At 52.9% G+C, this 27,848-nt stretch overlaps 1 protein-coding gene across 1 annotated transcript in view; it reads right to left on the bottom strand.

Annotated features, from left to right (window-relative positions):
- Positions 1 to 27,848, bottom strand: part of XXYLT1 (xyloside xylosyltransferase 1) — a 91,484-nt gene that overhangs the window by 22,016 nt on the left and 41,620 nt on the right. Inside the window, exon 3 of the mRNA XM_045030200.1 lies at positions 9,253 to 9,385. Coding sequence (XP_044886135.1) covers positions 9,253 to 9,385 — 133 coding nt within the window. The remainder of the gene's footprint in view (positions 1 to 9,252; positions 9,386 to 27,848) is intronic.

Raw genomic sequence — 27,848 nt, forward strand, 5'->3', positions numbered from 1 at the left:
GCCACAGCACACGGTCCTGGGCATGGGCCGCTGCTTGCAAAAACACTATCTGACCCAATGCATTTATTACAATGCGAATTTGCGCCTTGTTGCTGGACATGGATTGCAGAACCCTGGGCAAGTAACTGGGGGCCAATCCCTGAAACGCAACTTTATTGGCGTCACTCTGGGGCTGCGGCAGCATCACAACCACAGGGGCAAAACAGTCATAAAGGGGAACTGCCAAAGCTGCAAGGAAACCACAAGGAAAAAGTAGGGTACCCCAGACCTGTAGCCAGCACAGCCTCAGACACTGCAAGCAGCAGCTCCAATCCATCCCTAGGTCACAGGGCACACGAGAAAGGACCTGGCTGCGGTTTTGATGCCTTGTTTTTCTGTATAAATAATGCACCATTTTTGTCTTGCTTAGAATTGGTGGCGGCAGCATCAGGCTCCGAGCTACTGTTCTTGTGTTGTTTGTTTGCGTTTCTGTTTGCCACGTCTTTCACCAAAGGGGGTTTCAGTGCTAATGAGTGAGAGGGGTTCTGCAGGAGTGGGTGCCCTGGCTACCCCACAGCTCTCCATACCCTGGATGGTTTGAGGATGGGGAGTCTTGATTTTTTAATATTGATAAAAACAACATAATCCAAACCAAACACGAGGATCAGTCAGAAGCAAAAACTGATGTGAAAACATGAAATAGGGAAATAAATAACCACCTACTGGCCTGTCACTGCCATGAATATTCGCTGGACACCACTCCCCAGTCTGCCACCATGCCGGGGCTTTCCTCTGCCAGCAGAGAGTAAAGCACTACACCCTATTCAGTCCTCCCGGGGATGGCCAATTGTTCATTGACTTGGCCCAGGAACCACAGCCTTGCCTTTACAAGATCACTTGCAGAGAGGGGTTTGCAGGCTGCATCCTCCAGAGCTACCCAGAAAGGCTGCTCCAGCATCAGCCACCCCACACAGGGACATTCTCCCTCTGAGGCATTACCAGAAAACAGTCACATTTTGTTCCATGCACACGGACTCCTGAAGTCTACACTGCTAACAGTGTACAATGATCTCAGTCTGACGTTAACCTTGAAATCTGACTCTGCAACACCGTCACACTCTCTGTAGCTAGTCCCTGTGGTGTATGAACGTGGTACGACAGGTGGAGCTGGATTTACTGCTCTGGGCACTGAAATCCTCCACACGTGCCCAGAACAGGTACAGCAGCATGGCAAACTCCCCACCCCCCTGACCTGGAGGGGTCCCCCGAGGGGAGCACAGTGTCTAGGTCCCTGTCTGCAGACACAGAGGAGATGAGTGCCATGCTCATAGATTCATACCCAGAAGGGACCACGGGGTCATCCACTCTGGCCTCCTGCATCACACGGGCCAGAGCCCCCTGCCAGTGACTCCGGTATCCAGCCCAATAGTTAGGGCCCTACCAAAGTCACGGTCTATTTTGGTCAATTTCATGATCATAGGATTTTTAAAATAGTAAATTTCATGACTGCAGCTATTTAAATCTGAAATTCCGCGGTGCTGTAATTGTAGGGGGTCCTGACCCAAAAAGGAATTGGGGAGGGGTAGTCACAGGGTTGTTGTAGGGTGGGTTGTGGTACTGCCACCCTCACTTCTGTGCTGCTGCTGGTGGTGGCGCTGCCTTCAGAGCGGGTGGCCAGAGAGCGGTGGCTGCTGGCCAGGAGCCCAGCTCTGAAGGCAGCGTCGCCGCCAGCAGCAGCGCAGAAGTGAGGATGGCCTGGTATGGTACTGACACTCTTACTGCTGTCTGCAGAGCTGGGCGCTCAGGCAGCAGCCGCCACTCTCCGGTTGACCAGCTCTGAAGGCGGCAGCGCCGAAGTAAGGGTGAGGAATGGGCTGGTATTGCCAACCTTACTTCTGCACTGCTGCCTTCAGCGCTGGGCACCTGGCCAACAGCAGCCGCCCAGCGCTGAAGGCAGCAGTGCAGAAGTAAGGTTGGCAATACTGCGACCCCCCTACAATAACCTGGGGACCCCCCCAAAACTCCCTTTTGGGTCAGGACCCTCAATTTGAGAAACGCTGGTCTCCCCCGTGAAATCTGTATAGTATAGGGTTAAAGCACACAAAAGACCAGATTTCACGGGGGGAGATCAGATTTCATGTGTTTTTCATGGCTGTGAATTTGGTAGGGCCTTACCAATAGCACACGCAGAACTGGCGTGGAGCACCTGCTCATTCCGCCCAGGCTGCTGCGGAGTGGCCAGATAGCGAGGGCTTAAATGTGGCCACTGAGCCAGCTTCGGACGAGTGGCCTAGAGGTGACAATGGAGCATCATATCCCATTGCCATTCCTCTCCCTGAGCTATGCACTGGCATCACAGGGCGCAGCAAACAGCCCTCTTCATGTCAGCGCCACTCACAAAACGGTTAAAAAAGCAAAGGGTGTTACATGGAAAGGGACCCGCTTAGCCAGAACATGTCCCCCACGTGGTCCTACTGGCTTCACTAACCACGGAGAGCGAGGAGGGCTGTGTGCAAAGGTGGGCCCTGGTCCCACAGTCATGACTCTCTGGATGGGCGCATGGATTTGACTGCAGGGTGGGAGCCAAAGTCAGAGAACAAATGATACTGTGGCTGCACATACAGTCTCTCTCAATCAGAGCAAATTTGCTCTAATTACAGATAAGATATTTTTCACTGCCAGCCCAGCAAACTCAGCCGGGGGCCTGACAGTCAAGACTGGTTATTCCTGGCCTGTGCGTTCTCCGTGGGAACACAGATCTACAGCAGGAGCTCAGGGACAGCCGGCTGGTGATTTTCCAGGCAGGCTGCATGCCTCACTCTGCCCCGGCTCTCGCCTCACATCCATGAGGGTGCAAGCAGGACACTGGCGTCACATAGGCCTCTGCACAGTAAAAATACCTCCCTGTGCCAAGCACTCTTAGGCCTATCCAGCACCCAGCTCCCATGCCACCCCTGGCTTAGGGTGAATGGCGGGTGTGTGGCCAGAGACTGCTGCACTCCACCTAGCCCCCGATGGCGTCTGGGCCCGTGGGGATGGTTGCCAGGTGGCACAGGTGAGAGCAGCCCCAGGGCTGGGGGTGGCAGGGCTATGTCCCGAGAACCAGGTAGCCCCCAGCCTCTTGCCTGCTGCACAGAGACTCAGAGCAGGAGAGAATCTGGGTCTTTAATTTCCAATATTAAGAAAAATCCATTTACACTTATAAACAGGGTGGATAAAAATCACTGATTTTTTTTATTTAAATCGGATTTTTTTGATGAAATACTTTTTTAGGAAAAAAACTATCTAAAGATAGTTTACTTAAGATACATTATAGCTCAAACATATCTCATCATGCAATAGGGATTATAAATTCTAATTGTGTACTATGAGACAATATATTCATGTAATGTTTAAGAAATGTTTAGTAAAGGAGTTCCAGTAGTTCATGGATTAGGGACTCAATCTTATGGGGTTCCAGGGGCTTCTGTAGAGATTATTTAGGTTAATCTTTCTATGTACCCAATGGGACTCAGTGCTCAGTCTAGCAGATACCATCAGAGATGCTTAGGTTTGCAGTTCTCAAACTGTGGATTTGTGTCTCCAGAGGTAACATGTTTGTTAACAGCTAAAATGTTTTTAAATAGATAAATAATATATAGAGTTGAGAAATAACAGACCTCAGCCCTGTTGTCCCTCTGCAAATTTGTGTACACAGTCAATCCCTTACCTCTCTAAAAGTGCAAAGTTTCAAAAAGTTCAATGAATAAAAGATTGTTGGGGAGTGGAATAGATCTGGACAAGGAGAAGAAGTCTGGAGATAAATTTGAGAAGCGAGGGACATATGCTTGTTTTGTTAAAATATTATGTTTGCTGTTTAAGAAAAAAATCCAGAATACTTAATGTTGTTGTTTTAGTTAAATAAAACAATTTAAATGTCTGTCTGGTGAGGTTCTCCTCCTAATACAGCATGGCAAGAAAATCCTCCAAATATTAATGATTAGCCTGTTGATTTGGAGATAGTTCACCTCCCAATGACTTCATAAATATCTGCTTCAATTACCTCTGGTAAATGAAATAACCAATCATTCATTCATTTTCTGATACAGCTGTAAACTAATCTGAAAAGCTTTCAAAATAAATCACTTTAAAAATGTATAGTGCGTACCTTCTAAAAATGAAACCTACAGCTCTGAGTTGTGAAGAATACATATTAAGGTTATAACAACCAACAAGAATGCACTTTTATGTAGAAAACCATGATTAAATCGAGTCTTCCTGACTAGTGATTTAAATCATGATTTAAATAACAAATCTTAAACATTGGCATGTTTCCTTTGGGCACAAGCCTGCCGTTCATTGCCTGTCGGTTATGCAGACTGGACACGGGAGCAGAATCCACGCCATGTTTGTGCACCTAGCACTGAGTTTATCACAGCTCCGGCCAGCCAGCAGTGCACATAGTCCGGCTGGGCTCTCCTCAGAAGAAGATTTAATTATTAATGCCCGTTACTAACATTTCAAATGGGAAGGGACATGAAGAGCTGTTAATTTCTGATCGTTCCCTGAGCGCACTCTCATTACAACCAGCAATTCTAGTCTGGGGAGCGGAGCTGCTCTGCCTGAGATCCCTAGTGCAGGCCAGTCTGGCACAAACAACTCATCAAGGCATCTCACAGTGAGGATCTGGCTCAGCCTGAATTACAACGAAATTTGAGATTCATCTTTTGAACAGACAAGGCCAAATTAAATCAATTTCCTTAAGTACTAATCAGAACATTCCAGATCCTTAAAAAATGACAAATTCTGAGCAGCACTGCTTCCATGTGAATTTTAGTTTAGAGAGGACATCCTCAAATGGGATCTGGAAATGACACCTGTTTTACTCATTTAGTCTGAGCGCATTTTGCAGAAAGCCGGCCACATGCGTCATAGGCACAAAGGGAGTAATGATACTGACCCACTTTGCAAAGCAGTTTGCTATTCACTAATGAAAAATGCTGTATCAGAGCTAGGAATTATTGTTGTTAAAGGCAGGACGTTAAGGCTGAATTTGACGGTAGACATGCACTCTCCTGCTGCATTCAAAGATGAGGAACAGTACCCATAGGGTAGCAGTGCCCCCTGGCCCCCGGCACACCGAGGAGTCAGATAGAACAGGCCAAAGCCTGAACTCCTTTCTTAGGCCGTAATTCAGCAAAGCCGTTGCTCAGGTCTCACTGAAGTCAATGGGAGCTGCTGGTGCTCTGCTCTTTTGTAAATCAGGCCACCTCTAGAGAGGTGCCTAAGTACAGAGTTCGAATTCTGTCTACGGGCCCCCAAAGGAGCTTTGCCCCAGCAACCTGCCCAAGTTCACCTAGATCCGTGCTGCGATTAGAATTTGGGGGCTCCTGCAGCGACTCCAGGGCATGGCCACCAAGCTCCAGGCAGACTGTTAGGAACCAGGGCACAAACCCCAGACTGGTGGTGAGTTCTACACTTAGATTTCGCCAACCAATTAGCAAGTGTAAACTCCCCAGCCACGGTAACAGTCTTCACTTGGAGTCACAGACAGTCCCTTGGGGACTCCAATCTGTCTCGCCCCCCAGGTGTGATAGATGGGCCCTTACACCAAGGATCACAGCAATATTCAAGTTACTCCCAGTCCCAAAGGAACAGCCACTTTCCCGAGGTCAATTGCACCTTAGATCTCACACCAAACGACAACGCTTGTAGCCAATCCTATAATGAGCCAACTAAAGATGGATTAAATAGGAAAAGGAAACAAGAGTGTAAAGAAGAAGGTTAAAGCAGGTAAACGTACATACACAAATGAGCTACAGTCTTAAGCTTCCAAAGGTACTAGAAGCTTCTATAAAAGGCAGGCTCTATATGTCCTTTAGGGCTAACCCAAGCTAAGCACTGGGGTTCTCTTGCTTGTGCCTAGAAACCTTCCCCCCAGAGTCCAGTCCACCCTTTTAGGGGTTTTTATTCCCATCCCCCCATGTGCCCTGGGCTGTGAACTCAGCTGATGGGAGGAAGCCACTTGCAAGACTCATCTTCACTGGGGTGGGGGAAGAGCAGAGCAACAAAGTCTTTTGTCCTCTTTAACGCCCCACACTAGCCCATCTGGTGTTGATGGGCCTTCCCCACTGGCCAGGATGTAACGCCTTCTGTTGGAGACCAGCCCTTGCCCTAGTTAATTGTCTCTCCCCTGTCTGGTGATTACACAGTCACAGGGGCTTACCGCACCAATGCTTGAACAGAATATCTGCATCCCATATTACAAGGTAGTATGTGAGATTAATGCAGGCAGCAACTCACAAGCATTCAGTACAGTCTAACACTAAACCCATAGCCCCCAGATGAGTCAGTCCAGTCAGAGCTGTGGGTGTGTCTGTGCTCAGTTGGGACCTGGAGACCTTGGCATGAGCTGGCACCTGGTCTGCCAGCCTAGCACCACTCCCTGGTCTGCACTCAGACCACTCCCCTGCATTTCTCTTCAATGACAACTTTCCCTCTGCACACGAAGGAGCCTGGCATTGCCCTCACACCACCGTCCTTATCGTTTGTGTTTTAGGCTCGTCTGTCCCCAAAGCTGTGGTGAAGTTGTGAGGATTCGTCAAACTCAAAGCCACTGTCTGAAGCGTTTCTTCCCTGCCACCCTTACAGGCCTTGTGTATGGTCACTAGAGGTGAGCGACGCAGAGACACATCCCTTGAGTTCGGTTACTCTGTGCCCAGGGCAACCCCTTGTGTACCGTGGTGCCGCGGTGTCCCTGAGCAGCCGGCCTGCCAGGCTCCCGGTCCGTGTGGGCTCTTTCACACAGCAGCATGGGTGGGGTTTGGTTTTAAAGTCCATAAATGGCTATTAGCCAGGATGGGTAAGAATGGTGTCCCTAACCTCTGTTCGTCAGAGGATGGAGATGGATGGCAGGAGAGAGATCACTTGATCATTGCCTGTTAGGTTCACTCCCTCTGGGGCACCTGGCATTGGCCACTGTCGGTAGACAGGATACTGGGCTGGATGGACCTTTGGTCTGGCCCAGTACGGCCGTTCTCATGTTCTTATGTTTAAATAAGAGTTTGCAACCCCTGTAAACCTGGCAGGAGGGGGAGTGGCGGATGGGCATGGCTGCAGGGACAGGAAAAGACCCTGACATACCTTCAACTCCTTTAAAACAATGGATCAGGTTCCCGTTGCACTGGATAGTCTTGCATCACCACTGACGCTGTGCAGCTTGGCGCTCGCTTGAGGCTCCGGGGCAATGTCACCCTGATCACGCAAGACCAAGCTGTCAGAATGGCTCAGCTCCCAACCGCTGGGCTCTTCTGAACACGCGGCTACTTACTGAGGTGCCACGGGGAGCTCTGTGAAGCGCTGGGCCTCGTGAGTGCACACTCAGCTCTGGCTGTGACGCGGGATGCCAGAACTCTGTTACCTTCACTTCCCAGCCACTGGGATTTGCAGTGGTGAAGGGCGACAGCCCTGGAAACCCCGGCCCCTCCTTATCCACCAGCCTCACTCAGTTAAGGAAGCAAAAACATCCATTTCCTACACCTCACTGATGGCCTGAAACCTGACCCACATTTCTGTCTCTGAAAAGGAAACAGGACCTCACTCTGGGTTTCCTTTTGAGCACAAGTTACTAAACGGTGCCAAGAGACACCCACGTCGGACAATTACTGTGTGAGGAGCTCATCAGCGTGTGAATCCAGATCCATGATCCCACTGAGCTCATGCTGCAAGAGGACTCACAATGTGAAGCCAAGGCACAGCTTGGAGATGGCCCCTAATCACACAGAAAAACATTTCAAGAAGATTATGGTGTTTTAGCAACCAGGCCAAGTCCCGGGCCAGTGACTCTCACTGGAAGCAGTCACGTTTCCTTAGAGAAATCCCAGCGCTCTCGGAAGCCGTTACACATATTTAAAAAGATCTGAAGCCGTGTGAACGTCTCTAGCTCTAGTGATCCGAGGTGCTGTGTGTCGGGGATAGAGAGAAGGGAAAAGGGTTTCTCTCCCTAGTCTCCTTTGTCGATTTCTACATGGTGCGTAGGGTCATCAGCCAGGGGCTCCTTGGAGGCACTAGCTACCCAGCCAGGCTCCCCACTGGTTATGTGACGCTTTCACCTGGCAACAGCGGAGAGAAACCAACACAAAGACACTGGAAATACCATTCGCCTGCCCCCTGCCAGGCCTCGTGACTGTGACTGGAAACGTTTTTGGCACTGTTGGAGCAGGCCGTGCCTCGAACTCCTGGGTTCTCCACCTGGGGCGAGCTTGCAAAGCAGGATTATTGAGAGTGTTAGCAATGTGTAGCCTCCAGCATTTGTACAAATGTATCTTAGAGCAAAGGACATTTTTCAGTACAAAAATCATTGACTGCAACTGAAATCAGCACCAGCAAGCGCAGTAGCCTCCAGCACATGTGAGAAATCCACATCTACACAACATGCAAGTCAATATATCCCAGCCTGTACACTCAGCGCTCCAGCAGAACCCTTCAGGCAATTCAAAGCCTCACTTTCCTCCCTCTGGTTCTTTCATTTCACTGCAGGCACAGAACAATTCAAGTGCCAGGAGCCAAGAGTGGCTCCTAATACGGAGGTGCTCCATGTTTGGGGTCAGTGATTCCCTGGCTGGGGTCACTTGTTAGCACTGGGCGTGGTCTGAATTCAGCGCAGGCAGTGGAGGGTGTGACCCCTTGACACCTAGCATCACCGCGATGCCACGCCCCCGGCCCCCGGCGGGGAGCAGGAGGGCCGCGCTGCGCAGAACCTGTGATTAGAACCTGGCTCGGCTCAATGATCAGATTAGCAAAACACACATGCAGCTGTCACACCTGCACCCACCTCGGCCTGGGGAAACGTCGCTGCTCTGACAGAACTGAATCTTTGCGGCCAAGGTTTTGAATGTAGAGGCCCAGAGTTAGGCTCCTAAATCCAGCCATAGGCACCTAAAGAGAAGCGGCCTTAGCACCCATACGTCACAGCGTCTCCTCTGGGAGCATGGCCGGGAGCCAGGCCACGTCCAGGGAGCCTATGTACGGACTTCAGGAACTCAGGTTTACAAGTTTTGGCCGCTCTGTCCAAAGTGACACATGGAGTTAAGATCTTAGGCAAAGAACAGTGTCCTGCATGTTTCTCTTCACGCAGACACCAGCCTCTGAATATCCCCAACACACAGCCCCAGTAAGCAGGACTCACAGGATCTCTGCACTTTGCTCTGCAGAGTAAGTCTCCCCGCGAGCACAGCACAGGGACGCCAGCTGCTGTCTCCCCACCTCTGCTGAGTGCCAGGCCCACTGCCGTACCTGTAGACAGGCTGCATCTCTCTGGCTATCCCAATGACGGCTCCTTGCAGGAAATGATCAAACTCCTCAAACAGCTCTCGGATATTGGTCTTGTACTTCAGGTCCAAGTCCACCTGGATTATCCGTTCTATCTCTAGGAGAGACAGAGAAGAAAAATCAGCAACACGAGGTGACAAACTCAAGCAGCCGTAAATCAGTGGGGACGTCAATGGGGCTATCGTGACCTCGGTAGCCGGGGGATCAATCTCCTTCGGGACAGGCTAGCCGTAGGAGTCAGGAGGGGGATAAACTAACAGCATCGGGGAGGGTAAAAAGAGGGAAACACGAGCCTCCAGTCAACACAAAATTGAGATGTTGAAGACAAAATTAATGAAGGAACCAAAGGCCGTGGAGAGAAGAAATTCTTAAATTGCCTACACACCAGTGCGAGGAGCCTGGGTAACCGCCAAGAGGAATCAGAATTGCCCATCGTTAAGGCTACAATTTTGACGCCGAGGTAGCAGAAATCATGGAATCCATGACTTCCAAAGACTTCCGTGACTTCAGCCCCAGTGGCTGGGAGCTGCAGGGTCCCGCCGCCTCCCGCAGCGGCAGGGAGCTGTGAGGTACCGCTGCCGCCTGAGGCAGCCAGCCCCCAAGCTCCCAGCCACCATGGGCAGCAGGGGTACCCTGCAGCTCCCAGCTGCCACAGGCAGGGGGTACCCCGCAGCTCCCAGCCTCCGCCGAGGACAGGAGGCTCCACGCAGCTCCCCACCAGCTGCGGCAGCAGAGGGACAACCGCACCTCCCTGCCAGCTGCCATGGAGCAGGGGGACCCTGGCCACTCCCTGGCCATGGGGCAGGGGGACCCCGGAAGCTCCCCACTGCAGTGGTGAAAGGGGGATTTCCACAGCTCCCTGCCACTGGGGAGGGAGCATGGGGACCCTGCAGCTCCCCTCCGCCACTGGGGGCAGGGGTTACTTGGAGCTCTGAGCCCTCATGAGTGATGGGGGGGCCCAGAGCTCCCAGCCCCCACCCCCTCCCGCTGCCCAGCCCCTTCCCATTTTATCATGGATATTTTTTGTAAAAGTCAGGGACAGGTCATGAGCAATAAAGAAAAATGCCCGTGACCTGTCCCTGACTTTTACTAAAAATATCCATGACAAAATCTTAGCCTAACTCATCGTGAGCGTAAATGCCACCTAGCTGGTACTGCTGATACCTGGTGGGGTGATGCCAATCACTGCACTGTTACAATCAACGGTTATCACCTACTGGGACTGGGTAGGCAAAAGGGAGGGGGAGGGGCACGCTGTGTCAAAAATGGTATCAGCTGTGTCTGGGTGACTGGTAACTCAGAAGACAGTGCTCCTGAATGCTTATGGCTCAGTGTCCAACGGAGCAAGCACAAGATGGGTATTAGCTGGTGTCTGCTACAGACCCCGAATTACACTAGGGAACAGGATGATGGGCTCCTTATGCACCTATCTATGATGTGTAGGAAGAAGAGCTGTGTGATCATGGGGGACTTCAAGTTGAGCGACATATATTGCAGGTCTCACGCTGCCAGTACTAAAACATCCTTGGAATTTCTAAACATTATAGATGACAATTTCCTAACTCAAGACAGGGGAATTCTTTATTAGACTTTGTCCTAACAGATCACAGAACTAAAAGTTAATGGTAACTTAGGTATAAGTCACCATGGTTGGATCACATTTATAATGTCCAAGCACAATGAATTTCAGACCAGTTATATATACTTGGTGTTTTAATAGGGCCAATTTCACAAAGCTGAAAACGAATATGAGCCAAATCAGTTGGGAGGAACAATTTAATCAGAAAAATCTGAATGATAACTGGGAATCATTTAAGAACACTTTACTAGCTGCCCAAAAAAACACAATCCCACAATTGAGGAAGAATGCTGTACTGGTTTAAAAAACCCACCTGGTTTAGAGGATAAGTGAAGGCAGCCATAAAAAATAATATATGTTTACACATATACACATACACCACAACAAATGGAAGAATGGGAAAGTTGATAGAAATGAATAGATATCAGAATTTAGGAACAGTAGAAAACTGAAAAGGGAAGCAAAGGAACATACGACATCTATGGCCAGCAGAGTTAAGGACAATAAGAAAGCATTTTTAAAAATATACTAGGAACAAAAAGAATCCCGACAATGGTATTGGCCCATTACTAGATGGAAATAGTAGAATTATCAACAATAATGCAGAAAAGGCAGGAGAGTTCCATAAACATTTCTATTCTGTATTTAGGGAAAAACAGATGTATGCAATCTCATTGTATGGTGCTGATAACACTCTCTCCATTCCACCAATGTATCTGGATATTAAATAGAAGCTATTAAAGTCAGACATTTTAAAATCAGCAAGTCAGGTTAACCTGCATCGAAAAGCTTGAAAAGAGCTGGCTGAGGAGCTCGCTGGACTGTTAATATTGATTTTCAATAAGTCATGGAGGATTGGGGAATTTCCAGAAGACTGGAAGAAAGCGAATGTTGTGCCAATATTTAAAAAGTGTAATCAGGATGACCTGTGTCGTTATAGCTCTGTCAGCCTGACATCAATCCCGGGTAAGATAATAGAGTGGCTGATGTGGGACTCGATTAATAATTAAAATAGGGTAATGTAAGTAATGCATATCAACATGGGTTTATGAAAAACAGATCCTGTCAAATTAAGTTTATATATTTTTGGTGAGATTACAAGCTTGGTTGATAAAAATAAGAACTTGCATAAGAACTTAAAAATGGCCCTAGTGGGTCAGACCAAAGGTCCATCTACCCCAGTATCCTGTCTACCGACAATGGCCAATGCCAAGTGCCCCAGAGGGAATGAATGGAACAAGGAATCATCAAGTGATCCATCCCCTGTCGCCCATTCCCAGCTTCTGGCAAACAGAGGTTAGGGACACCATCCCTGCCCATCCTGGCTAATAGCCATTGATGGACCTATCCTCTAGGAACTTATCTAGTTCTATTTTGAATCCTGTTGTGAAGGCAAAGATTATAACATCCTCTGCCAAGGAGTTCCACAAGTTGACTGTGTGCTGTGTGAAAAAATACAGTACAGACCCCTGGGGGACACCACTATTTACCTCTCTCCATTCTGAAAACTGACCATTTATTCCTACCCTTTGTTTCCTATCTTTTAACCAGTTCCCAGTCCATGAGAGAACCTTCCCTCTTAACCCATGACAGCTTACTTTGCTTTAGAGCCTTTGGTGAGGGACCTTGTCAAAGGCTTTCTGAAAATCTAAGTACACTATATCCACTGGATACCCCTTGTCCACATGCTTGTTGACCTCCTCAAAGCATTCTAGTAGATTGGTACAGCATGATTTCCATTTACAAAAACCATGTTGACTCTTCCCCAACAAATTATGTTTGTCTGTGTGTCTGACAATTTTGTTCTTTACTATAGTTTCAACCAGTTTGCCCGGTACTGAAGTCAGGCTTACAGGCCTGTAATTCCTGGGATCACCTCTGGAGCCCTTTTAAAAGATTGGAGTCACGGTAGCTATCATCCAGTCATCTGGTACAGAAGCTGATTTAAATGATAGGTTACAGATGACAGTTAGTAGTTCTGCAATTTCACATCTGAGTTCCACAATGTGGAAAGACACCATTGTCCCTGCCCATGGCCAAACAGTCCCCACTTTTAATACCTGCAGAGTCCTGCACAGCTCCACATCCCACGACTGTGCAGTCAGTCGTCTGTAGCTACATCAAACACTCCTCAGTGGCTGCTCTGTTCTGTAACATCACAGCTATTTATACATTTCACTATCAAAGCCAACAACAAATTGGCTGGGATGCTGAGTGTTCCCCACTACGTGGATTAAAAGGACTTTGTCAACTTGTTTCAGTACCTACATTTTACGTGCCGGTGCCGTTAAACAGCGACCACGTGGCCTTTTAGAATCCAAGTCTCTTTTCCCTCAACCGCCTGCTCTACCACCACAGATCTAATGACACTTAGCAAGCATGAGAGACTCCATCACAGTGTCTATGGTGATGAGCACAACACAATTGCTTTGTACAAGCAATAGTTAATAATCACCACATTCCCCATGGGAAGCAGGTGGGTGTGAACGCCTGTGGGCACTAGTCTCCCCCCTACAGCGTGGGAAATGGATCCACACAGGATGAGTGACAAGGTCACACAGACAGACAGTGGCACAGCCAGGACGAGGATGCAGGTGTTCCTGGCTCCCAGTCCTGTGCTCACTCCTGGTCTTTATTCCTGAGGGCATTCTGCACCAAAAATTTAAAAATTCTGCACACAATATTTTAAAATTCTGCAAATGTTATTTGTCAAATAAATGTGGAGGTTCCAGCCTGGCACTGGGGAGCACAGGCCACTGGCTGCACAGAGGTGGGAGATCACCCTGCAGCTCCCCCCCAGGACACAGACTCAGCGACGAGGCTGCACCCAACCCTGACACTGCGCAAGGACCCAGCCTGCCCCAGAAACACCCCAGAGCCCTGCCCCTCTGTGCCAGGTGCACCAGGTGTGGGCAGGCAGGCTCAGCCCAGCTGGAGCCAAATGTGGAGGGGCTCAGTGTGGGGGAATCCAGGTGCGGGATGCCAGGGCTCTGTGTGGGGCAATCTGGATGCAGGTGGCTCAGTGGGGGATCTGCACAGACAGGGATTTGTTGGAGGATCCTGGGTGCACTGGTTGGGACTCTGCAGGGGGGTCCTGATGAAGGTGGTTGGAGCTCAGCGGAGGGGGGGCTGGGTGTGGGGGGTCCAAATGCTGGGCTCAGTGGGGTGGGGATCCAGGTGCAGCTGGTTGGGGCTCGGTGGGGTGGGTGACTCGTCGGGGTGGTCCAGAAGCAGGGCAAGTGGGGCTTGGCAGGGGGGGTGAGGCTCAACGGGAGGGTCTGGATGCACGGGGGTTGGGCAGATGAGGGACCAGCTCCCGGTACAGTGATCCCTCCCCCTGCAGCTGAAGAGCAAAGGCTGCAGGAAGCGGAGGGGGGGGGGCAGTTTGCAGAGCTTCATGCAGCCGGGAGAGAAATCTGGGGGTGGGTCTGACCCAGCCATGGATGCCGTGCAGGGGAAGAGGAAGTCCCAACCTCCCCAACCCAACGGGACTAGCAGCTGAGCCCAGCGCAGGGTAGGAGCCACCAGCCGGGTCTTCCCCAGTCCCGCCCCCTGCCCCACAGTGATTTACGTCTCTGCTGGCTGCCCTGGGCACCTGAAACATACTGCTGGGGTGGGTCGCATGACCGCTCTCGTGGCTTCCCTTTGCTTCCCCATCAGAAAGTAATTTTTCTGCGGGGAAGCAAAGAAATCTGCGAGGGACATGAATTCTGTGTGTGCACAGTGGTGCAGAATTCCCCCAGGAGTAAGCCTAGTGCTGTGATACAGTTGCTTCTGTAGCACTGGGCAAGTGACCACCTCTCGTATCTGTTGCCCCGTTTATACAATGGGAGCAGCACACACAAGCCAGCTCCTACCCCACAGGGGACGTAGGATCAACTAGTCAATGGCCATCAGGCCACGTGTGCTGTTATTAGCAACAGTGGGGACCAGCATGTGTAAGCAAAAGGGAGCAGTGCTAGTCACTGCTGCTGCATTAGCTAACCCAGGGCCACATGCAACCCACAGCAACTCCACTGACCCAACAGCTCCCAGACAGAGAGGGGAGAAATCGCCTGTTCGCTCTCAAATTTAAAAAACTGAAATAAATTAATTTGGTCCAAGTATCCCCGCCCCTCCCCCCCCAGTCATTTTAAGAACTCACGAGTCATCAGGTCACATGACTACCCACTTGTGGCAGATGGCCAATTCCTCTCTCTCTGTACTGACCGTGTCCCTATTCGCAGCGTGCCGGGTAAAATGTAAAGCCCGTCCAGTGACTGGCAATGGCTGCAAAGCCCTGCTAACGGTGATGTGAGTAACCACTCAGCCAGCCAGGTCCCTCTGCAGGTGCAGCCACTGCTGTCAGTGACTCCTCTGGGCCCCGTTCAACACAGCCCCTGAGCACGTGTGAGTGAGCGAACAGCCCGTGGGGCTCAGGAGTTCTGACAGTAACTGGGGTCTGGAAAGCGTTTTGTGAGTCACGTAAGTGCACGTGTTGAGCACTCAGTGAACCAGCCTCTCTTCTCCTCGGACATAAGGCGAGGGCTAGTCCCAAGCCCAGCATGTGCTGACCGGTCCCTGTGCCAGCGCACTGTCAGCAGGCTGGCAAAGCACGACATGCACCACGGGACAGTGTCGGCTTCTCCCCCAGCCCAAAATAACGCTGCCACGCCCAGTCTCAGCAAGGAGGTTTCTCTTCTTAACAGAAAGAGAAAAGCAGGCTTTGAACTCAGGCTTTGCTTTCTGCTCCATCCCTCTCAGGGGCCACTGGCAGCTTCCCAGTTCTGACCAGCTTTGCCCCCGCTCCGGGGCAGCAGCTTCAGGGCTGTCTCCCCCGCACCTGGCCCCTTGCTCCAGGCAGCGGCGTATTATCGCTTGCCTTACTGGCTGCCTGACAAGCAGTGCCCTGCCTTCCTCCCTCAGCTGCTACCACATCCAGCACCAGGCACGAGTGCCTGCTGTGCCAGGCAGGGTAGAGGGCAGGGTACCAGGAAGGGGCATGAACTCCAGCACTGACGGACTCACTTCATTGCCTGGAGGACGGGCCACGATCTACAGCCCAGGGTGCTATGAGGGTTAATTACAGCCATTGACGTGCTTAGGGATCCTCAGGTGAACTGGGGCCATTCGAGTGCAAACAACGCTAACGACAACATGAACTGTCTGGACTCAGCAGTTCTTTACGTTCCATTTTCATCCTTCTTACATCGCCACACGCTCGCTGGCCTCGCTGCACATGGGTCCCGCCATCCACAGTTACCATTGTGCTGAGGATGGGTGGGAAGCCCTTTGTTTTCAGATCTAAAAGGACACTGCAGGGAATAGGAGACATGACGCAGACTGGAGCAGCTAGGAATATGGCTCAAGTATGTGGCTTTTCCATTTCAAATGCATCCAGCACTTTCTATTTATGTGTCTCCGGAACACACGGCTTTACAGCACCACTGAATTCTCTGCAAACCCTGCACTAATCCAGAGCCTATCCCACATACTATCCTCACTGGACAAGAAAAAAGGTTAAAGAAAAACCCATGACATCAGACAAGAGACTTGCAGTCTAGGCGCTGAAGTATCGAAGCTAAACTGTAAATCCAGGTGAAATACTGTCCGAGCGCCAACCTGCAAAGTGTTTCGTTTTGTTAGCTGGAGATGTGCTCGTCCAACACTAGCTAAAGGGGAGAGATGTACTCACTTCAGACTGCAGCAAAGCAATCCATGGCCTGGCTAGTATTTGCCACCATCACAATCCTGTTTGCAAAGATTTCAAACTAGGGTGCAGTAATTCACACATGCTAAAGCAGATCCCCTAAACCAGTGGTTCTCAAACATTTTCACTGGTGCCCGTCACACAGCAAGTCTCTGAGTGCGACCCCCCCTTATAAATTAAACACACGTTTTTACATATTTAACACTATTATAAATGCTGGAGGCAAAGCGGGGTTTGGGGTGGAGGCTGACAGCGCGTGCCCCCCTAAGAGTCCCAACCCCCAGTTTGAGAACCCCTGCCTTTAGCTCTCTGGCTAGCTTTAGGAAGCCAAGCGGAGTGACATAGGAGCAGGCTCTCTGAACTGGGAACGTGAGACACAGGCCTGAATACCCCAAGTTTTCCAAGGATGCCTACTCGAACCCTGGGGTAGACCAGGATTTCACAACTGCTCAGTATCGTTACAGCGGGACAACCCAAACCCCTGCACCCACATGTGGATATAGATAAAACTGGACAGGCTGGTCCCATCGCTCACAGGGACCCGAAGAGGGATCCTGGAAAGTCATTTGTGCAGAACAGCACCGTGTGCTCACTGACCGCTACCAGAACAGCCCCTGGGCTAGTCACAAGAATAGGGGAGGCAGGGATTAGAAAGGTGTGCTCCATTTGGGATTTAGGGCAAGCCAGATAAAGGTGATAATTGAGCCCCAGGTGAAGGGAACTGTTTGACGGGAAAGGACGTGCTGTGAAATCGATAGTGTCACCAGCCAGCAGGCTCACGGGGTGCAAACTTGCCTGCACCGCTGCTTTCCATGGCAGTGCAGACTCCATGGACTGTGGCTGGGGCAAGGGGCTGTTTCTGGAAACAATCATGCTGTGCAGGGAGGTGCCTCCAGCTGTCAGTCACAGGCAGAATCTTTCTTTCATTTACCAGGAAGTTTTTTTAAGAATCTGACTTCAGCTCAGATGCATCCAGGCTCTGTGCAGGAACCCAGCAGCCAGGCAACTGCAGGGAGGGACCGCCAGGCTGGAGCAGGAGAATCATAGAATATCGGGGTTGGAAGGGACCTCAGGAGGTCTCTAGTCCCACCCCCTGATCAAAGCAGGACCAATCCCCAGACAGATTTTTGCCCCAGATCCCTAAATGGCCCCCTCAAGGATTGAACTCACTACCCTGGGCTTAGTAGGCCAATGCTCAAACCACTGAGCTATCCCTCCCCTCCAAGAGTAGAAGCAAGAGTGGCTGCTTCCTGCTGGGCAGTTAGCCCCTCATTTTCAGGAGCCCCAAGTGCGCCTATAGAAAGGGCCGGGGATTTGAGCAATGCACTCAAAAAGCTACCAGACCATGAGTGCCTGCCAAGCAGTCTGGCCTGTTCCTACCACTTGCCCACTAAATAATCAGTAATATCGATATTTGCAACAAATCCATAGTAACCACTGCACAGAGATTCCACGTTTGTCACTGCACATCATGTGGCTGCAGAGGTGGCACTTGGACCTTCCTGATCTGAAATAATAGGCTTCAATAACTTGCACTAAAAGGGAATCTTCACTAGCTGTTTGCTGTATAGGCACTATGACACATGGATGAGTGGGTAATTCCATGCAGCTGGGGACAGTGACAGATGTACGTTGCCATGCTCTAATGCGGCTACTTCTTCCTCCTATGGCAATGTCCATCTGTCTTGCTCAGAGAACTTTAACCGTTAATGAACTATGCCTCACAAGCACCAGGGGATGGAGGTGTCATTAACCCCGTGTTACAGATGGGGATACGAAGTGCTTTCCCCAAGGTCACCCAGGGAGTCCGGCAGAGCTGGGAACTGAACCCAGAGCTCCAGAGCCCCAGTTCCCTGGTTTAACTACAAGACATTTAACCAAAATCACCAAACTGTCTCCAGGAGGAACTGGGCCCCTGGGCTCCTGCAGCACCGGAGCGAAGATGGGAAATTTCTACCTATGTTTCTGTGGCAAATGCACAATTCTCACCAGACCCAACTTTAGCCCCAGCAAACCCACAGCCAAGGAGGCAGAGCAGTCTCCCAGGGAGAGGGTGGAGGCGGCTGTAACCTCTGTCGGGGGGAAGCACCCCCAGGAGCAGCACGGCTTCAGAGTGGGGGAGCCGGGAGGAGGGGACTGCAACTTCCATCTGCCACATGCTTCCCAGGGGCAGGAACAGGGGGAAGGGATCTGGTACCCCCAGAAGGGATGGCTCTGGGAAGAGCTCCCAGCTGCAGCCGGCAAGGTTTCCAAAGCTCTCTACTCTAGTGCAAAGCAGCCCTGAGACAGCTCATCGGGTTCCAATTAAACCAGCCATCAGGCATGTCATCTGACAGCTCTCATCTGTAATTCTAGAGAACAACCTGCAATTAATCGGGCCCCAGAAGGAAGCGGAGCTCAGAGAGGAACTCCAGTTTCCTCTTGCCTCTCTGCACTGGTCCGCAGGCTGCGCTGGCAGACACACCTCCAGAGAACAGCCACCCTCAAGTGAGACATGGAGAGAGGAAAAACATTACAAAAGCATTTCGCACGTAGGCAGAAAATGAGCATGGGCAAAAATAAACATTGCCTTGCCAGCCGCCGTCTGCCCAGCTAGATTACCGGCCCGAGCACTGCTTGTGCGCTCCCTGGTAATGGCAGTGTGCCGGGCTGTAATAGTTATGATTTACTGGGGCACTTGGGCCCGTTACAGACAGTTTCCCCTTTCTCCTAAGAGCGAGTGGAGAAGCCAGGTGGTTCCAGCTCCGAGGCCCAATCTCACCCAGGGAGCATCCCCCCGCAGGGAATCAGCTCGCAGGGCCGCGTGTGGAATCATTAGGATGTTTTCTCGGAAAATGAGGCTTTTTTAACTTTGCCACAGAACATGTAATTACATTTTGCCATCCGTTCCCTTCGATCCCGGGGCTTTCAGCCATTGTGCAAACAAGGGCTTTAAACCACTCCCAGAAGAGTTGATTTCCATTCGCAGTGAGTTTTACAGCAGAGCCTGGCCCGGTGACAGCCTGTCAGGACTGTGATCGCTGTAGCAGCCAGCACGGCTCAGGCGCTCCCGGTAGTGCACAGGAACGGCCCTGGGGGCCAGGGCCAGGACCCCTCTTCAGTGCGCCCAGGGGCGTGAAAATGGCATTTTCCCTCTCGCACTGCGCTCCCCAGACCCTCCCCACCCAGCGCTCTCACCCTGCCGTGGCCCAGGCGGGAATCTGGCTGTACGTGTGCGAGAGACGCAAACAGCAGAGGAGGAAGTGGCAAAGGCACATGATTCGTTTCTTTGCCAGAACGGTTTCCATGAAAGCACAAATTAATCTGTGATCTAAGCTCAGGGCAGGGGCAGGCGGACGGAGCTCCAGTCCCCGGTCCGGCACGGGCTCTGCCTGGCAACGGCATGTCACACAGGCCCCGGGCCAGCAAAGGGATCCACATCTGTGGCTGGATCAGGGCCTTCCTCTTCCTGCACTGGATTCCCCCTCCTCATGGGGGTGCCGTGAGGCTTAAGCAGCAAGCATGGGCCAGGCCCACTGCCAGCGCTCTCAGTACGTCCACACTGCAATTACACACCCACTCAGGGCTACCAAACTGCAGCGTCCAGGCTCCAGCCCAAGTCAGCTGACACAGGCCAGCCGTGGGGGTTTAACGCAGTGTAGACGTACACGGCGTGGTGCTGGGCCGGCCCAAACCAAATGGCGCCCCAGGCAAGGAGCGTCTTCGGCACCTCCCCCCTCCTCCACCTCCACTGGTTGCATGAGGGAGGCTGCGCAGACGGTGCGTTCCTGGACCGGCCTTGCGGCTCCTAGCAGGGTCCTGCAGCGCAGCGGGTGCCATCGGCACGTCTGGAACGAGCAATGGTGCTGGAGAGCAGGAGTCTGTCCTCGCTGACTGGCTGAACTCCTCAAGCCCAGCAGCCTCCACTGTGAGCAGGGCTGGTGTCAGAACGGTGCCTTTGGCCTGAGATGGAGCACTGAAAGACTCCGAGATTCCCCAGCTCCACTTCAGACTGATCAGCCCCAAATCTCCCCAAGGAGAACAAGCGGGACACATGGGACTCACTCCGGGGGAATGGAGAGCGGGGCCTGCAGTGCAGAGAGCAGAAATGGAGCCCCAGCCCTGTCCAGCAGCTGTGGGGGCAGGGCTGGGACCTGGCCGTCAAGATACAATGCCCACTGGCCCTAAAGCAAACCCCTGCCCCAGCTACAGCCCATTGCTGGGGTGCAGAACTCTGCACTGCAATGCACAGCTGCCCCACGCATCACAAGGCACCTGCCGGTTTGCCTCAGCTGAGCCGTCACCGTGCAGCAGGTGTGGTGGGAAAAGCACTCCCTGCAATACTCACAGGGCGGGAGGGTGCAAGGCTCATGCTCCCACAGCGCACACCCTCACACTTACCTTTAGCTTTCTTTTTAGCTTTCAATCACATCAGCAAATGTCACTGTTCCCTGTACCGGCCCCACCAGGCAACTCGCTGGCGTGCCGGGGCAGACACGCCCGCTCCTGCAGACGGAGCAGCCTGTGCTCGGGTGGCTTCTTACCGATGTTAACTTCATGGGCCAAATGAATCCCTGGTGTAATGGGGAACTTGCTGCCAATGGCCTCCAGCAACCCACCCATCGGGCCGCCAGCTGGGCATGGGCTGGCGTGAAGAGTAAACGCAGCGCAGCCTCCAGCCCACGCGGCCGACATGATGGCGCAGAGCCAGCTGCACAGGCTCTTGGGACAGGCCCGTCACCTGCAGCCAGCGGGGTTTTGCCTTGCTAAGGGCCCGCTCCATGCTGAGCTGCGGCCGTCCTGCAGCAAACGAACCTCCGCTGCATTAGCGTCCTAGCACACACACGGTGCCTGGCAGTGTCGGCCAACGTTAGCGCGTCCCCCACCTGTGCAAGGGAAATCACTGGGGCAGCCCTGCCAGGCACGTACCCCTCGCTCCCACGCCCGGGAAGTGCCAGCCAGGGGAGCCAGGTGGCAGCAGCTCTTTAGCAGGACGGCAGCCTCACGTCAAGTGTGCACAACCATGTGAATCCCTGGCAGCCGCAGCACACAGCTCTGCTCCTTCCCCACAGCACGAGAGCCCTTAGCTGTTTGCCAGCCCTGGTCCCTGGGGGCAGCTATCTACAGGCAGGGGTGGGGGGCTACCAGTCAGGACTCCTGGCTTTGCTCAACCCGAAGTGGCTGTGAGACCCTGAGTACGTCCTTCGGCCTCTCCGTGTCTGTCCCCCTCCATACAGTGGGGACAAGCTCCCCGCAAGCTCAGCTCCTCCCAGGACGGGTCTCTAGGGCAGGGTATGGAGGTGTCTGCCTGACCCACAGGCACCTGCTCTCTGCTGCGCCGGGGCCTTTGGGCTCAGGCTGGAAAACTCAGAGGAGAATTTAAGACAAGGAGAAAAATGCCTCGAAGTCCCAGATTTCATTCCCTTCCCTTTCCTCCCTGCGGCTCTAGCACTGAGCCGTTTCCTGCCTCCGGAGAGCGTGGAAAGCGCTGGGTCCCAGGGCAAGCAGCCACAGCCACGTATCGACCAGGCGGGCGCTATAACCCACACGGAGCAATGCCGTGAACAGCTGTGTCCAGCTTCGGAGAGGAACGTCCTGCGTTCCTGGGGACTGCGGGGGAGAGGCAGCAGCCTCCCGCGGTGATGGGTGAGCACTACAGCCATGGGACTGACGGCGGGTTGTCTTGTCTGAGCCGACTGCCTGGCACCTGTACGGTCAGGGTGCGGGGAGCTGCCAAGTCACACACGGGAGGCAAGAGAGCGTCACCTCCGGGCTGCATGCAGGCTGCTGGCAAGCCTCCCTCGCCGAGGGGGGGTGTGTGTGTCTGGCATTGAACAACCCGATGAAACAATGGCCTTTACCTCGAGCTGGGAGCTGCCTCTGTGCCAGCGTGCAGCCAGCCAAACAAGCGATGAGGTGACGTGGCCCCTGAGCCAAGTGGCACCAAAGGCCAGGCAGCCAGCCCGTGCGGCAGACACACACACCGGGCTGCACACTCACTGCTCCATTGGGTCACCTTTGACTCCTGACTCCTTGGATGATTTTTGCTACCTGGAAATGACTCTTGTGACGGGGAGAGCGGCAGGCTCCCACGTGCTGAGCATGCACGTCCAGCCCAGAGCCAGCGCTGCTCATAAGAGACGAGCCCCAGGCAGCTCCACATGCCCCAGCCAATCCTCTCCGCCTTGCACAATCTCCCACCTGGCATTGAACTTGGAGGACGGTCCCCAGAACTGAACGGGCACATGCTCTGGCTAAGCCCCGCCCCAGCTGTGGCCTGTCTCTGTGGCTAACCCCACTGTCAGAAGGGCATGGGCTGTCCTAGACCCTGCTCTGCGCTGCCTGGGAGATCCGGCTGGCACCTGGCTGTGCACCTGTAACATTCACTCCTGCCAGGTCAGGGCGTGCTCCAGAGGTGCTGAGCGCTCATCCCCCAGAGAAGTCAGCTCGGCACCACCTCCCAGATCGTGCCCCAGCCACCGATCACCCTGTGCTCCACAGTGCACTACGCACTCCAGCAAGGATGGTCTGGGACTTTAATGTGTATTGAACTCACGCTTGCGTGCACACGCACCCTGTGCACTTGTGCATATGCACGCGCACAGACATGCACAAAGTGTATTTGCACTGGGTCAGCCAGCAGGGTGTGAAGCCCAGCTCCAGTAACCTCCACGGATACCCAGGAAAAAGCATCACCTAAGCGACCAAATTAGCACTCCGATGCCCAAAGGGAGATGTGAGAAGGGGCCTGGGAAGGCAGTGGATGTGGGGCAGAAGCCATCGGTAACTGTGCCAGGTGACTCTTAAAGGGCCCAGCACAGTTGCCGTGGGCAGCAGGGCACCGGCAGGCGACACAAGTCAGCACCGAGGTGCCTCAGATGCCCAGACCTATGGCAAACCTCACATGGATACGCAAGTTATTTATACAAACACGCTCCGCTCCTTTGTCTGTCCTTTGTTCGTGGCTTCCTTTGTTTTTCTAACCCCCGTGTCCTCGGCTGTTCCCGGCCGTTTTCCCCTGGGCTTCTCGGAGGGCTGTGAGCAGTTTCCTGTTTTGTTGTGTGTTCCCCCATTAGGGTCCTGTTTTCTTGACAGATAAAGTCTCTCCCTCTGCCCACAGGACAAATCCTGCCTCCTGCGGAGCAGAGCCCTGACCATGTCAGAGCCACGCCAAGAGGAAGCTGGGAGGCTGCCGTCAGAGGCTGCAGCGTGAGCATGAGCAAAAGCAAACGTGATACAGTTCACAAGCTCTGCAGCCAGCGTGAACGGCACACCACGGGACAACTGGCCTGCGAGCTCAGTACACAGCACCACACTCAGGGAGCCGCACACTCCCAGCATCCCCCACAACATGAGTGCCTTCGGAAAACACGCCTTTCGCGAGGCAGCTGGGTGTGAAATAGTCTGCAAGCCCCGAACATGCATGGAAATGCCCCAGTCCAGCCACACTGGCTGCGTCCCGTGGCCGCCTGAGCCCTGCTAATGCCCCCCCGTCCGCCTGTTCTGCAGACGGTCCAGAGCAGTCAGCTAACACCAGTCCCCCGTCCGCCTGTTCTGCAGACGGTCCAGAGCAGTCAGCTAACACCAGTCCCCCGTCCGCCTGTTCTGCAGACGGTCCAGAGCAGTCAGCTAACACCAGCCCCCCCGTCCGCCTGTTCTGCAGACGGTCCAGAGCAGTCAGTTAACACCAGCCCCCCGTCCGCCTGTTCTAAAGATGGTCCAGAGCAGTCAGTTAACACCAGCCCCCCATCCGCCTGTTCTGCAGACAGTCCAGAGCAGTCAGCTAACACCAGCTGCCCAATGAGCAGAAGCCCCAGCGTGCTCTTGACCCAGCCAGAGGCATCTGTCGGACTGCCAGGGAAATACCTGCAGCAGAAGATGGCTAAGAGGAGGGGAAGGATGCTCCCCAGAGGCAGGATGAGCTCTCCTGGTTAATGATGTCAGTGAGCAGATTCCACAACCCCCTCAAGCTCCTGACACAGCAGAACAGCAGCTCCTGCAAAGCAATTCCAGCCCATCAGCTAATTAGCCAATTAGGATGTGTGCCAGTCACTGGTGAAACCCATCAGCAGCCCCTGCACCTGGCTGTTTCTGCACTTGCAGGGCAGCTTCCACATGGTTTTGTTATTTCCCAGCGACAAGGAGTGAGCAGCTCAGAGTAGGCCCCGGGGCCGTCACAGGGGGAGGCCGGGAGCGACAGCCCAGAGGAGCAGTGGCCCACTGTGACAGGCTTAGCAATTACGTACTTGCCCGCCTTAGACAGTCCAAAGTGCGTAAACAGCAGAGCATGCACCGTACAATGCACTCCCAAATTGCCTTTATGCTGCTATCCTCCTTTAAACAAAGGAAGAGTGGCTGAAGGCACAGAGAGAATCAGAGCCGCCCCAAAGCCATTGGCTGGCACCAGTTGCTGTTTAACTTCTCTCCAACCCTCCCACTTCCCATGATCACAATCAATACTCACTGCTACAAACATTAGAAGAAAGCCTCCCCCAGGATGTATAACTGCGTAACAGCACCGGCAGGGCAGATGCCAAGACCCTGTCGTTCCGCAGCAGGTGAAACAACAGCACATGCCTGGCTGGCTTTGACAGATCTAGGACACCGAAAATAATCAGTGTCAACGCTACAGCAAGGGGCAGCTCACGGAAATAACACAAACTGACACTACCCCCGGGGGTAGTGGGTCATGACTGAATGAAACGATGGTTCTACGGGGAAAACAGGCATTTTAGGATAAGCACCATCCATGGGACCGTCCTGAACACGCCTCTCCCATTAAACTCAAACATCAACAGTATCATCCCAGTCACAGCGGCCCTGCCGGACGTGTGCGGCACACACCGAGTCTGAGCGACAGAGTGAGAGTGCTCATGAGAGGTGCCAGATGGACAGCCCCGGGCACCGAAGGCTTCTGCTCACTCCCAGAGCAGCAGGTTCAACACAGACCTGGGCAGCAGCTTTCCCCACTTCTGGTCTCCACAGCTCTTGGCCTGCCTGTGTTACACCCAGGTGCATGTGTGCGCACAGACATGTGCACGCTCACGCTCTCTCGCTCGCTCTGCAGGGTCTCCCTGGTGGTTTCGGTCATTAGCGCACTCTTTTATTTGCTAAAGAAGGGCAAGACTTCAGCACAGTCAAAGTACAGACCGGTTGGTAGGAAAACGTGGGGTTTGCCCCACGGAAACCAAAATCCCTTGGCCAAAAAGTGAAATATTTTGATTCTGACAAGCTGCTTCAGTGCCTCCTGGCAGCCACCGCTCAGGTGCCCCATGGCCCATCCTCCTCTAAGCCTACGTGCTGGAACTAGGGGTGCTGCCACACCCCCTGGTTTGAGGTGGGTTTACAGTTTGGTTCAATGGCACCTAGCACCCCCACTATAAAAACTGTTCCAGCCCCTCTGCCTCTAAGAGTCAGGGCCCTGCTCAAAGACACCTCCCATGATGTGCCACAGCGAGGGGAGGATGTGCACCATGGGAGATGTAGTCCAGCTGGGGAGCCCAGCCCATAGAGGAGAGGGGGGGGTGTGAGATACCCAAACTACAACTTCCATGAGGCACCAGGGACAACATTTTAAGTTTTCAGCCTAAAACATTTTGGGTGTCCCGGACATTTTCTGTGGAAAGCACACACTGCATGAAAAGTTGTTTTTGTCAAAAAAAACAATTTTCTGTTGAAAACCAGTGTTGGTGGAGATTTTTCGATCAGCGCTGGATGCTATGGCCAGACGGTGGCTGTCGTGTGGGTGGGCCTGAGCGCCAGCTGATTCGGATTCCAAGCTCTGCGGGGTGGCTCTTGCTTCGAGCCCGGCTCTAACCAACAGCAGCAGCGGGATTTCCTGCAGCTCACTCTCGAGCCAGGAGGAGGTTTGCACTTGTTCAGTAGAGCTGCCAAGCACTGGACAAAATGGAAGGTCGCTCTGGGGAGGAGATGGCTGTTTTACACATTCCTGCTTCGTTTTAAGGTGACTGCTCCAGTCGGTGTTGGTTCAGTCTGGGTGCCTCTGAAAGTGCCATATTACATCCCAGTGCAAGGCACCTGGGGGATTCCCCCAGGCACGCATGTAAGCTGGCAGGTGTGTGGGCGAAGCAAACCCTGCAGTCCATAGCCTGCCATACACTCATCGTGTGTGCACTGTACATCCCAGAAATTCATGGCAGGGAGCAAGCCTGACAATCCATAGCCCTGACACCAACGACTGGATTTCCCTACCCAGAGTGTCATGTAGAAACTCCAGCCTTCCTTCCAGATGCCAGCGCCACTGTTCCTGGGAAGAAGCAATCAGTCTGTGTCCCACTGGGCTGCTGGCACTGGAAGGGAACTGTCTTCACTTTCCCTGTCCTAGATTCTTGTTAAAGGGCTGGTGTGAGTCTAGGCTGGTGAGAGTCTATTCCCTGCTGCAGCAGTTTTGTTAACAGCTCCAGCTTGTTTAGAAATCTTAAAGCACCTCCGTTTGTTGCCCTTGAAATGCCTGATCACAGAGCCTGCTGCTGTGATTAGAGCCAGACAGAAAACGGGGGGGTTTCTCCTGTGGAAAATGTTTTCAGCCAAAAATCAACAACAAAATACTGCAGTTCTGACATGCTGTTGCACTGCCTCATGGGAGTTCGTCCTGCTGCCCTTCTCCTCCACAGATGCTGCAATGACATTTCTTAGTCTATCACCCCCAACCCACCCGTTACTGTTTTGTAGAACAACCCATGGTTACTTTGCCATTGAAAATGGCGCGCCCTCCTCCCACAATGCATGTGGCTTTGTCACGGCAGCAGGGTTCAGACAATTTGGCCCAGTTGGCCTGTGCAGTAACTGTTGGAACAAAATATGAAGTCTGGATGCCTGGGTTTTACCCCCAGCTCTCCCGCGGGCTTCAGGCTCTCTCCGGGTATGTCCCCACTGCAATGAGACACCTGTGCCTGGTCAGTGACAGCTGACTCGCACTTGCGGGGCTCGGGCTAAGGGGCTGTGTCCTGGTGGTGTAGACAGACCCTGGGGTTTGGGCTGTAGCGCAAGCCCTGGGACCCTCCCACGCCACAGGGTCCCGGGGCTCGGGCTCCAGCTTGCGCCCCAGTGACTACACCACCACTAAACAGCCCCTCGGCCCAAGCCCCATGAGCCGAGTCAGCTGGCCTGGGCCAGCCACAGGTGTCTCACTGCAGCGTGGACGTACCCTCGATTCGGACAATGGTTGTGAGGATTAGTCATTGGCAAAGGGCCGAGAGACACTCTGTAAATACCTTTTATTAATTGTAACACAGCACTGAATCGTCTCAGATTTTACAAGCACACAAGGAATTACTCTGCACATTGATAAAA

Source organism: Mauremys mutica, chromosome 9 (genome assembly GCF_020497125.1).
Source record: "Mauremys mutica isolate MM-2020 ecotype Southern chromosome 9, ASM2049712v1, whole genome shotgun sequence".
NCBI classification, from domain to species: Eukaryota; Metazoa; Chordata; order Testudines; family Geoemydidae; genus Mauremys; species Mauremys mutica.